General features: G+C 36.5%; 1 protein-coding gene across 1 annotated transcript in view; it reads right to left on the bottom strand.

Annotated features, from left to right (window-relative positions):
• ITFG1 (integrin alpha FG-GAP repeat containing 1) overlaps nt 1-12767 on the bottom strand; it is an 86699-nt gene that overhangs the window by 17183 nt on the left and 56749 nt on the right. Inside the window, exons 11-14 of the mRNA XM_074157939.1 lie at nt 10621-10771; nt 10042-10150; nt 6220-6263; nt 4707-4785 (exon numbers count right to left, since the gene is read on the bottom strand). Of these exons, the coding sequence (XP_074014040.1) occupies nt 4707-4785; nt 6220-6263; nt 10042-10150; nt 10621-10771 (383 nt within the window). The remainder of the gene's footprint in view (nt 1-4706; nt 4786-6219; nt 6264-10041; nt 10151-10620; nt 10772-12767) is intronic.

The following is a 12767-nucleotide window of genomic DNA, read 5'->3' as shown; positions in this document are numbered from 1 at the left end:
ACAAAGAACTATGTTGCTATTCATGTTACTTCTTGGGAAAGACATGAATTATTTTAAAAATATGATTACAAACAATTAGATTCTCTGAATACTGCTGTAATATAATTAAAAGCTTCAGATACGGATTGTTGCATGATACTATATAAGGAATGCAAATAAGTTGGAGAAAATTAGTTTTAAAATAGTATATTGATGCCATACTTTGAAAAGCTTAATGTGGAAAAGATGATTTGTAAGTTTAAATATGGCCCAAAAATGCCATGTGGGTTTGGTACTGCCCACCAGTACACTTATATAAAAGTATTGCTTGAGGTATTTCTTGATAGTCAAATAGAACACAATTCTGATGTAACAGGCTGGTTTTCAAGATAACCTGTAGGGCAGTAATTCTAGTTAGAAGAACATTTACTGAATTTTATGAGTAGGACATGTAGAAGAAGAAAGTTTAGCTACAAACTTAATATAATCACTTCAGAAAATGTGACTTTGAAAAGTTCTTGCAGGAATTATACAGACTGAAAAAAAAAAATCTCTTAACATATTACAGTTGAGAAACTGATCAAAGACAGTATTATAAAATTCCCTGTAGCGATACTACTAGGCTCATAAATGCACTTGGAATTCATTACTGTTATTTCATAATGCCAAAACAGAAAAGGAAATTCATCATGATTGGACGCTGTTAGGTTTTTATTATTGTAAATATGGTAGCAGCGAAGATGAATGGTACTATAGCAGTATTAAATCATATTTGATAGCTGCTTCTTAGAGAAAATTGTAAAAACACTGCATTTCTAAAAGCAGTGCCCCAACCCAAAACAACCAAATCCTACAGATAACATTTAAGAAAAAATGTATTTGTTTTTGTTCTTGAAAGAGAGAACCAGAAAAAAATATTAAGAAAATTATACATGAAAAGTCCAAATTTTAAGCTAGCTTTGTTCCCCACAGATATAAGGAATTTGTAAGCTGTGTGCACTCTTCCATGACAGAGGTCTATAGTTGGAAGAATATCTTCATTTTGCCACTGGGTTATTTTATAAGCTTGCTTAAGTAGTAAGGGCCAAAGAGTCAAACATACACAAAACAAACCCATCTAAACTTGTTTTTCCTCAAAGTGGGGTTTAGAATCAGTTTATACTGCTATGAATTAACCTTTTAATAGATATTCTGCACTTGAGATCTCGCAAACCCATTATTTTGTCACCTTCTGATTAAAAAATGTCAATTTATAAAAATCAAATTTATTTAAAAAGCAGCATGTAATATATCATCCAGATATGCCAAGTTTCAGCCCCCCCATAACAGTTACTAGTTATGATATCCCAAATACAAAATACTTTTAAGAATCTAGTAATATAGATTCTACTAGCTGTTAGACATGATTTTTTAAAGCGTATTATACGAGTTCACCTAAAATGCCAGATTTCTAAGTTTGAGACTGTAAGTTACAAATAAGTAGCAAGAGTTAAAATCTTCTCTGACTACACGAACAATGAATCTAAATGAGTATAATTAGATCTAAGCAAAGGTTATGTTGTAGCTTTTTGATTTATAGCCCTTTTATTGCACTTTCCTAAAGAAGAAAAAAAAGGGTCAGGTTGATGGTTTTACTAATGTGTTTCTTTTCTTAACCAGAAAATGTTTTTTTTGTTACATAGAGTTATTCATCGGTACTCCGATTATCCGATAATAAGATTCTGCGTAGGTATGGAGGAGGCAGGTACATGTCACATGGCCGAAGGAAAGCTGAAGCTGTGCTTTCTTCAAGTTATTTTACATTCACACGGGTGCCCCAAATTTAGGCAGACCTGCATCAAATCCCAGTGAGCCCGAAGGAATAAACACATTCCACTACTTTAAACCCATCAATTTCTTTGTTTAGATGCATGTTCACCCAAATGAATGCACTCGACTAACTTTTAGTGGCAGGCTGGAAATAAATTTTGTTATATAGGAATTATAGTAATTTCCAGTAGCTCTGAGAGCAGCTCTCAAGAAGCAGCTTTACCAACAGGTCCATATTCCAAGAAGACGGCCCCCAGGAGTACGGAGCCGCAGCGATCAACGTCAAGTAGTTTAGTTAACAGCGTAAGGAAAGAGTGGTGAACTCCAATCTTTCTAACACAAATTTTGTGAGACCTTTTACTCTTTACTTTACTAAGATATGAGGTGCATTCCAAACTGTTTAGACTTTTGTTGTTTTGAAAAACATGTACTTATGTCTTAAAAAAGGTACAACGACATTGCCTGTATTTAACAGTATAGATCTTAGCAGTACCCTATCAGAAACTCAACTCTAAAGCCAATATACAACATGGAAGCAAAAAGAGGACAAAACCCAGGATACCTGGTCATCAAGAAGAACAGAACAGAAAAGGCACTCCAGCGTGGATTAAAGTAATATGGATAACACAGAAGGAATCTCTAGAAACCTGTCCTGGGGCAAAATGCCTTCAAAAACAGGATAGAAACTGAAACTAGGCATGTCTGTATTTGTATGAGTTTGCATGGCAGCCCTACTTCCTGTACAGAACCGGCAACATCTTTTAGCCTTATCTTCTATTTCCCCACAAACCCTCCACAATATACTAAGCTTTTTTTCTGCTCTGCTCCTTCGTTACTGCTTGGGCAAGAACATCTCAGGCTATGGCTAATTGCAGCTGTGTGCGTTCTGACCATACGGCCAGCCTGAGGACAAAACCAGACCAAGTAATTGCTGATCTCTAACAAAAGTCTTTTCCTCACGTGGAATTTTGTCTTCTACCAAACTGCTGATTTTTACAGAACTGGTAGAGTTTTATTTGAGCACATATGTTCCAGCTAAAATTGGCTTGAGTAAGCCAGTGGATTCAGAAGTTATTAGGGAGGATAAACAGCCAAAGGCAGCATACTGAAGTAAGTTTCCCACCCGCAGGAATCCAGGCTTTTGAGGGACAAGGAGAAAGATCCTGTGTAGCCTTTACCAGTATTGTCTGGTATCACTGACAGGACAGGCTGTACCGTGACTTGGTTCTGACAGAGCTTGCGAGACTTCGTCTTGGTAACTGGCCATAACAAGATATGCCAGTGGTTACTCAACCAGCACCAGCTGCCTAAGGGCAAGGGCCAGACAGTCTGAACGCAGTCTAACTGAAAATCTCTAAACCCATCACGGGGTTCAGTGTTTCTAACTAAATAGAGAAGGTCTTTTTAAATTTAGCTTATGAAGAAAACCTTCAGAGTGACCAAGCTGAGTGTGCAACTGGCACAGTGTTTACTTTGTTAAAATGAATTTGTGCAACAATTGGAAAAAATACTTCTTATTTTCATGATAGCATGAATTATTAGTTTTTTAAAAAATGTAGGGTAATACTTTCAAGCTTTTAAACCCATATTTAAGCATGTACAAATACAGAAGTGCTACAGAATATCAGGGTATGTTTTTGCAGCTATCTGGTTCATATTTCAGGACATCTTCTTTCTCTTTATTTTTTCTAGGGCAGAATTAACAGTCCTGAGCACAGTATTCAAGGTAAGAGCATTATTGTTGATTAAGGACATTAAGATGTTAATAGCACTTTTCCCCCTAAATTATTGCTATTTAGTGTTATACAGAATACAGGTTTCCCCAGTGAACTATGGGAAATGTTGGTTTGTTTTTTTTTGTTTGTTTGGGTTTTTTTTTTTGTTTTTGTTTTTCTTTTTTTTTTTTTTTTTTTTTTAAATCTGAGTTTATTTTAATTTGAAATAAGACTTGAGTGACAGGTGCAGACAACTGCTCCCCATGGGGAAGGAGTCGGAATGGCGCAACTCTGATCATGTTTTGGCTGGCAAGTTTGGGATTTTTTGCCTAAGCAAGAAGTGTGTCCATTACAGTCATAAGATTAACAATTATAAGTTAGACTAACAGAGCACTTAGTACGGTCACCTGTGTCTTCTGGGAGCCACTAGTACAGACCTGGGAAGGCAACATAAACCCAGGATATTCTAACATTAGGCACTGCTTGGGCCATGGTCTAATGGATTATTCTCTTCTTGTCTACTTTGTTTTTGGACTCATGTAAACTGTGGCATCCGCAACATCTCGTGCAATTGAACCTCCAGTTAAGCTACAAGTTGCAGAAGAGCTGCTTCTTTCCATTTCTTTTGACCCTGTTACCTAATGATTCTTTGATACCTTACAGTTCTTGTATTATGCAGCCATTCCCTCTCTATCTTCCTCCTGCTACTCAGGATTGTATAGATGCCTGTTAGCCTGCCAGATATAGTGAACACCTCCAGAAAAATACATCCTGTGGTTACTGAATATTATGTTGATCCTTTGTCATGTGGCTGCAGGATTCTATTTAGGTATGTCAAGGCCACTGTTGTTTCTGAATACATAATTGCTAAGGACCTGGTAGAAAAAGGAAATAATTAGAAGCTTATGCTATCTCCCAAACTGATGATATTGTACCCAACGATTTTTCAAATTGGGCAAGATATAGCCAACTCTTCAAGCCCAATTTGCATGGGACAGAAGAAAAAAGAATCAGTTATAATGTTTGTAATAAATATGCAATCTTTAAAGAAAGAAGAGAAAGCTAAGGGGTTTCGTAAACTGAAGACACTATTCAAAACCAGTCCCATTTCACTCTGTAAACTTCTTTGCAACTCTTTAGGTTGCTGAGAAGTGTATACACACATACCATACCATGGGCATTCTCATGATGAGGTTATCTTACCTGACCCATTTTTCAGGTATCCATTTGCATCTACAGTAGTGTACATGATGTAAGGACCAGGCTGATTAACACCAAAAGGCTACAATGCAGGGGAGGAAAAAGCAGGCAAAATTTTAGGAACAGACAAAGCTATAGTAATAAAAAAGTAAACCAAAGAAAAATTATTTCCTTTTGACACAGATAATTTCAAAATATTGCAACTGTTTTGGTCATAGCATTATGTGGAAATTGATTTTCAAAATAAGGCTAATCAGTTCGCTAAGTAATGTTTAGTTTCTCCTGAAGAAAGCAATACTATTCAGACCTCTGGCAAAAGGTTTAATGTTTCCTCAGAAGTTACAAGTAAAATAAAAAAACCTGCCCAAATTCAAATAAATAATTCTCTTGAGGGAGAAAATGTACTTAAACTCCAAGTACAGTTATGGGGGAAAAATAAATAAAAAAATAAATTAAAAAAATTAAATCAAAGGGAATTGTGGAGTACTGAGTGATGAACCATAACAAACGCACCTAAGTAAAAAGGGAAGGAAACAAAGATCTGCTATGGTGGGGAAGGGAGAGGAGGGGGACAACTGTAAGAAGAGATTTGAAAGAAAGCTTTTCCATTTTTTTTTTAAATGCTGAATTTAAGCTGTATCAGAGCATTAAATCCCGTAAAGATCTTTCAGACCTTCAGTGCTTCAATGATCTTGATAATGAAATATTCACCAACATCTGTTGTGAAGATTTGCTTTTTAAAACCTGTCTTTAGTTTTGTAATTAAGCTATCAAACCCCCTTAGTATATTATATCAGAAATTAAACTCTATGTCTTAAAATAGGCTTGAAGAAAAAGTTGGTCCTGTTTGAAGCAGTTTGTGTATTTTCAAATCAAAATTAAATTTAATATTTTTGCAGAGCTGAGGTGCTAACACTACCTTTGATTCCTCTCAGTTCCTCTTTTAGGCCAGCTTTCACTGTGAGCATTAATAAACAATTTGCTAATTGAAAGTTTGTTGGGTGAGTTGCATGGTCTCTGAAGATGATTAAAATAATTGAAATAATAGAAATCAGCACATGTCTATGTAAATATCTGCAGAATCATCAGAACCAAGTCTATTTCCTTCCCTTCTGTTCTTCATTGTACCCACTTACTGTATTTTAGTCCAGAAGTGGCTGTATGGCCGAATCTGTCCCTTAATCCCTTCTGCCTGGCCTTTCTGACTGCCCAGAACAAGATGTGGCACACTACACAGTCTGGGCACCCAGCTCTGTTACACAAGTGTTTCTTGTATCTGGTATATCCTGGTCCCTGTGATGCTGGCTAACAAAGCCCACTGCAGAATGAGCCAACCGGTTCCATCCCTGAGCAGGCAGCTGGCGAAAGGCACGGGGTCTCAAGCATGCAGACTGGCCAGACTTGGTCAGTCATCATTTGGGTCATGCATTCTTCCAGTCATTAACGGTGAGTTTTTGATATAATTAGACCTCAGCTTATTTGAAGCTAAATAATGCAAAGTCATAGTTACACTTACTGTTATTTTCCGAGGACAGTCATTAGAACAGAGGCCACTGAGAACTGCAAAAACAAAAAGTGAGCTTGTAGTATTTACGTTAACAAGCCATTTCACAAGATTACCTCTGAAATCTATTAAAGTATAGTAATAGTGTCAGGTATTCATTAAAACACATAAAGAAAATAAATGTCTTCTATATGACTTCTGTTAACGTGTAAAAAATTTCCTAATCTGTTTGAAGTATACTTCTTTGAAGAAATTAATCATCTAGTCACTGTTTTATCATACCTCATTGGTTAACCAGCTTCAAAAGGAGACATTTGCCAGTTAAAAAAAAAATCCAAATTAAAGCTTCTTTAAATAGCGTAAGTTTTATTACATATTTTTCATTTCTAACTATTTAAAAACATTGCCAGAGATTCAGCTTTACTGTTTTAACTGGTAAAAAGGTAAGCAAAGGCTTTTCCTTCTATTCAAGGGATAGTTTTATATCTTGATTTAAAGCAATGCACAAAAGCTGTAACAAACAAAAATTCCATTACCTATTTATTCTATGATTTCAAAAGTATTATAAGCAGATGTGTATAATGCTACTTAATATCTAAAGCCTGTGACAGTTGTTCAATTACTTGTTTAAATCTTATTAGTTTCAAAAAATTAGTTAAATTACAGAAATATCTGTTTAATGCTTATTTATAATCAACTAAATGACAGACCACGAAAGCCATCTGTTCTATAACCTAGAACATCCTGTCACACTGAGTAATAGAACATCAGTACCAAAATGCCTTTAAAACAAACAACAGAAAACACACACATGCACAAAATCTAAGGTGTCATTCTGATGCAACATTTAGATTTCAAATGACAACAGTTTGGTTGAGCAGCAGCCCAGTAACGGCTATGAGCAGGGAAGAGGCTACAGACCAGGCAGTATTGAAGCCAACTAAAAACATAACTTCTCTGGGAGTTATGGTATCCCAAAGCAAGTGTGCCAGACAGAGAAAATTAAGATTTGGACTAGGTTTGAGGGCAGGTCATCCCACCCACATCCTACCTACCTTAGCTTTTTCTGTCTACTCTAAGGCTCCATGGAGTTTCACGTACAAGATGTTTAGGGACAGCGAAATACTAAAAAGTGCGTATAGGATGTTCATAGTGTTACAGTCCAGTTAGAAAACATTCCCTACTGGAGTCAGAAACGGCACTTTTCCAGTGAAGAAATATTTCTAATATTTTGTGTGCAAATATTAACAACTATCATGACTCCCAAGTTATTATTCTTTGCTTGTGATTTAAAAATGTTGACGTTTCTGAACACAGAAGAAAATATATTATTTTTATATAATAAATATAATAAAAATAATATCTGGACAGGTAAGGAAGGCGTGGCAAAGCAGAATTTTAAGACTGTATGTATTTAAAAATAGACTTTTTAAGCTACAAGCTTATTTTATATGTTCTATGTAAGTGTGTATGCAAGTGGAACCAACTCTTCCTATTTTGATGCAAAACAGCACACTGCAATTTGCTTTTCAATTTCACTACTGGAACAAATAATCTGACCAAGTACATCTGACATCAGTTCTAACGAGCAATACTGTTCTCATTGTCCATATGCCAAAGAAGTGAACACAATGCATTTATTGATACACTAACTTGCACAAAGCATGTTTTGTTAGAAATATTCTCCCCTCTACCACTGTAAAAATATTTTTAGACTACTCATTAATTTCCATTTCCTTGGGTTTCTATGCAAAAATACTCACACCCTAAAAGGGTGCTAAAAAAAAGGCTTGCTCCAATTTTGAAGGTAGATATACAGAGCGAATCAAAAAGCATGTTGCAAATTACTCTTTTCACCATTAAAATATGACACAATTATAATTCTGACATGGCTTTGTGAAGTGTAAGATTTTTCTAGAGGATTTTCTACATGCTTGTGTGAATTACACTACGCATATACATTATTATTTAAAAGGCTTCCATCAACATGACAAACCATTACAGAGTATTACGATGAGAATAAAGCTCAGGCTAGGGAGAAAGTAATAAATGCCTCAACCCCCAGTAGTAGCTGCGGTTCTGTTTATCTTATGGTGTGCAGAATGTGTGCTTTAGAAGGATTAGATACATTTAAATAACATGAAGGCAAATACAATTTTTGAAGGTGAACCTCTAGTTGTTCCTGTTTGCTTTGCTCCTCATAAGCTCACGTACAGCCTCAGTTTTTAAAATGAGGTTCAAAAAATCAAGGAAGACAGACAAGCTCAAAGCTCAACACCTTTGCAGTCTGGAAGGACATGGCAGGGCATGCAGTTTGAAAACCGAATTACTCTCAATTACAAATATAATAATCTAACTCTAGCCTTTTAAACCAAGGCTCTAATTAACGCACACACCCTTGCTACGTTCATTGCCATTCTACGCCTTTATGGTAAGATGTGTTTTGTGCCATGTAGTGCTTTTAGGCTGAAAACACCAAACTGCCTCACACATGGAAACAAACTGCCTCTCGGAACAGATCACACAGCATAAGCCAAATCTACACCGTGCCAGTCACCACTGACATGAAACCAACCCATTTTGCACCAGATTTTGCATAATTTCCAGATGATACAGAGAAGAACTCCAGTAAAGGAGGCTTGATATGACAGAGGTACGGCAAAAAAGACAGAAGTCCTTGTTGGAAAGAAAATACTGCAACCACTCAAGGCACAAATGAAAATAAATGCATTTGGCTATTGTTTCCTGCCCAGGTTTTTGAAAATAGGCAGGATAGAAAGGCAGTCATTGTGGACAAACGAAGCATGTTCCTTCAAGTCAATACTGCTGTAATTTCTTCTGGTTCCTTTCTGTCTCACTATGGCATACATATTTATATATGCAAGCATAATTATATTTTTCCTCAAATTAGTGATTTATGAGCTAATCTTCCTTCAAATTTTAAATAGCATCCCACAGTGAAAAGAAAAGAAAAAAACTAAGTTGAATGATAGATATCTGTAGATCTGATGTGTAGATATGTGTAGATCTGTAGATCTTGACAACATTATGTTATGCGAGGAGGTGAGTGAAGCTACTGTACAAAACACTCACAGAAGGGGCCTCAAATTCAGCTAGTCCAACCCTCTCCCTCAAAAACCAATTAAATATACTACATAATTTCTTAACCTACTTGTCAGGACCTCTAATGTTGGTAACTCTGCAGCTTCTCCAGGAATTCACTTTACTACTTCACAAGTCATTATTTCGGAAATTATTCTTACTATTTACTCTTCTTCACTTTCTGTTGTACCCTGTGTGGACACACAGAACACTCTTCCCCCAGTGTTATGCATCATTATGGACTGAAGACATGGATCTTCCCTACATTTCTCTTTTAGATTGAATAACTTGGTTCCGTGTGCTCTTTCCCTGCAGATCGTACCTTTAGACACTCGATAATTCTTGTTTTTCCTCAGAAGCCAGCTGAGAAATGAGTTTTAAAGATAGTGTCTATCTTTAGAATTTTGCTAGCATGCAGAAGGAAAGGTCCAGGATGAAAGGAAAGATTTAGCCTGCCTCCAGCCTGCTTCTAGCGTGAAATAGGACGTGAATTCTTGTAAGGAAAAAAACTCCAACCAACAAGCACAAACCCCACATTCAGGAGATGACGAACACTTAAAAGTCATTGTGGTCAAGGCTGAATTTCTTCAATCGCTAATATTTTCCACACTCTATATTTTCTTTTCTATCATTATCATACAGAGAGCATCACGATAATGTTATCATATAGAGGGGCTCAAATGCTGTCCTCTCAAGGTCCCATTTTGACTTGATTATACATTAATAACTTACCAATCACTTTAACAAAATAGGCATCTGCTTCAAAGTTATTTTTTAATGTATGGATAGCAAAGTCCTTGTTGGAGTAGCCTTTGCTTAGCACGATGATATCCAAGATTCCCTAAAGGAAAAAAAGTTTACACTAGAATGCTGATTTACTTTAGATAACATCTAAATTTAGCAAAAAAATTCCCTTGGAGATACAACAGAAAAAAAATAGAGTGTGGGCAGCAAAGTTTACACCTTTGCTACTAATTTTAATATCTTTCAAATCTTATTAACCTCTGGTAATTTAGGCCAGAGTGCTCCACCCACAGCTAACCAGGACAACGCATGGCTTATTCTTGCCACTGAAAGGGGCAGCTCAAATGGAGCATATGGAGGGTCAGTGAACCGGTGGCTTGCTGCTCTCTGCCCACCGTTCAGGGAGCACCTCAGGAGTGAGATTCCCAGGCACTGAAGGATTCTGAAGGCACTGCCACAAAGCCAGCGTTTCCCCAAAGCGGTCTGCCAAGGGCACACGGACAGGAACAGCAACACAGAGAGAGACAGAGAGAGACGCTGTTTGCTGTAGTAAGGAGTTGAACTTACGTCTTCGTATATATCAAAGAAGGTTGCTACCACTGCATCCTTGATTTGATTTAGATCCGAGAGCTCCCAAAAAACTTTAAACATGCGACGCACGCTCTTGCAGCTTACATTATTGCAGGGGACATTTTCTAGTAAAAACGCCTGTTGATTGCTGTAAAACATACATATATAAAGCAATTTATTTACTATAAACAGTCTAATTAATGGACATTACAAAAATATTGTAATTAAATAATTTAAGTCTGCTGAAATTAAGTACAATAAAACAAAGCTAGCAGCCACTGGATACTTCAAAATCCATAAACATTTCTGTTAGCTTTACAGAGTTACCACCATTATATCATGCCCGACTGAAACCAATGAATACACTAGATAAATGGGTCCAAATCAGCAGGAATCATTTCATTAACCAACCACTCAAAAGACTGAACGTATTCTTACTTTATTCTGAAAGAAGTTCAAGTGCACTTATCTGCCATTTTCCTTAATCCCTCCACAGTCCTTCAGCTTAAACGCTATTTAAAAAATGTCAGTGCTTTTTCATTATTTTATGACAATCTATTCCCACTCCACCTCCATTAATAAATTTTCTTACCTGTTGCACGACGTTTTAAATAAATTTAAGATTAAATCAAATCTCTATTGGTATTTTTCCATTGTTTCAAAGCAAAATAAAACCCACAAACCCCAATCTGCTAGCACAGTAAAAACAGGACAAGACAAACCAAATTGGACATTTGCTGACATATAACAAATCCGGCCAGATTTCGGACATTCTGAAATAAGAAACAAGCAAACAAGCCAGAGTACCAGGCCTGGTAAAGTCTCCCTTCCCGGCAAAGTCTCCCTTCTACCATGCCCTGTGGGAGACAGAAGGCTCAGATGTGCCTGCTGGTGACCAACAGCATATGCCATCTCTGATACTTTAATGTTCCACTCTCACTGGAACTGTGAAAACCTTCCGACTTTACCAACTGGGAGTCCGACTCTTTGGCAGGTCTGTATCCTGGGAGCCTGCTCAAATCCATCCCTGCCTTGGCAATGGGAACAGAGAAATTTCTTCTTCTCTTTCTGGGGGCAGAGCCAGGAGATGGAGCAGACAACGCTCCATAAAGCCAGCTAAGCATGTCAGAGCCCAGGGCGATAACCAAAACCACTTCTTCTTTATGACCTTGAACACACTGCTGTTTCAGAGGTTGACAACAAGGGGTTTTTCTGTATCTTAACAGCATCCAGTGCCTCCAGGGTACAGTCACACACACAAGCATTTCTCCTTAGGAGAGTTTTTATTTTTCTTTGTTTCTATGGTATATTTCAAATAATTTGCTACTCATCAGAATCATATCACACAACATTCATATCTGCTCCATCCATCTCAGAAAGAGTTAGAAAAGGGCAAAACATTTATACTGAGAAAAAATATCTCTTTCTGACACCAAAGTAAATCAGTTTCCTGGTCTGTTGCTAAGTTAATATTTCACAACCCGCAATGGGAAAAACGTAGGATTTTTTTCTCTGTAAGGCATACCAAAAGTAAAACGGGATATTTAAACACTTCCCTCAAAACCTTTTAATCACATTTCTAGAGCTTCTGTGAAAAATATGCAAATTAGGCCTTTATTTTTCTGCCATATGGCTGCATTTGATTGAAGCTTAATATGAACAGCCCACTTTTTACTATTTCACTTAGAAGCATAAGTATACTGAATTAATGTCCAGCCAAAATGAAACGAGGTGATCTGCAATATTTAAGATATTTTATTATCTGTATCTGAGAACTCATAATCATAAATTGAAATTGTTAAGTGCTCACATTCATTTCACGTATTGCGTAAGTATCCTACCAGATTAACCAACTATAAGGTAAGGTGACAACCTGAGCTAAGCAAATTGTTTCAATTTATCTTTTTCATCATCTTGGCATATTTTATTTTTTTTTTTAATTTGGAGGAAGTTTTACAAAGATGCTTTCTTTCAAGTCATATTTTTTAAGTTGCTGGAAATTATCCGATGGCAATTATTTAAAAGACAAAAGATTGTCAAGCTTGCATTACACTCTAAGCACAGAGCATTGTTCAAGTATAAACTATAAGCCTTGTGAATGGATAGACACAAGAAGTTTATCTACTACAGAAACCTTTTTTAAC

The sequence above is a fragment of the Numenius arquata genome, chromosome 13 (assembly GCF_964106895.1).
Source record: "Numenius arquata chromosome 13, bNumArq3.hap1.1, whole genome shotgun sequence".
NCBI classification, from domain to species: domain Eukaryota; kingdom Metazoa; phylum Chordata; class Aves; order Charadriiformes; family Scolopacidae; genus Numenius; species Numenius arquata.
Note: the sequence above shows the minus strand (reverse complement) of the source record. Positions and strands in the feature narration are given on the sequence as shown.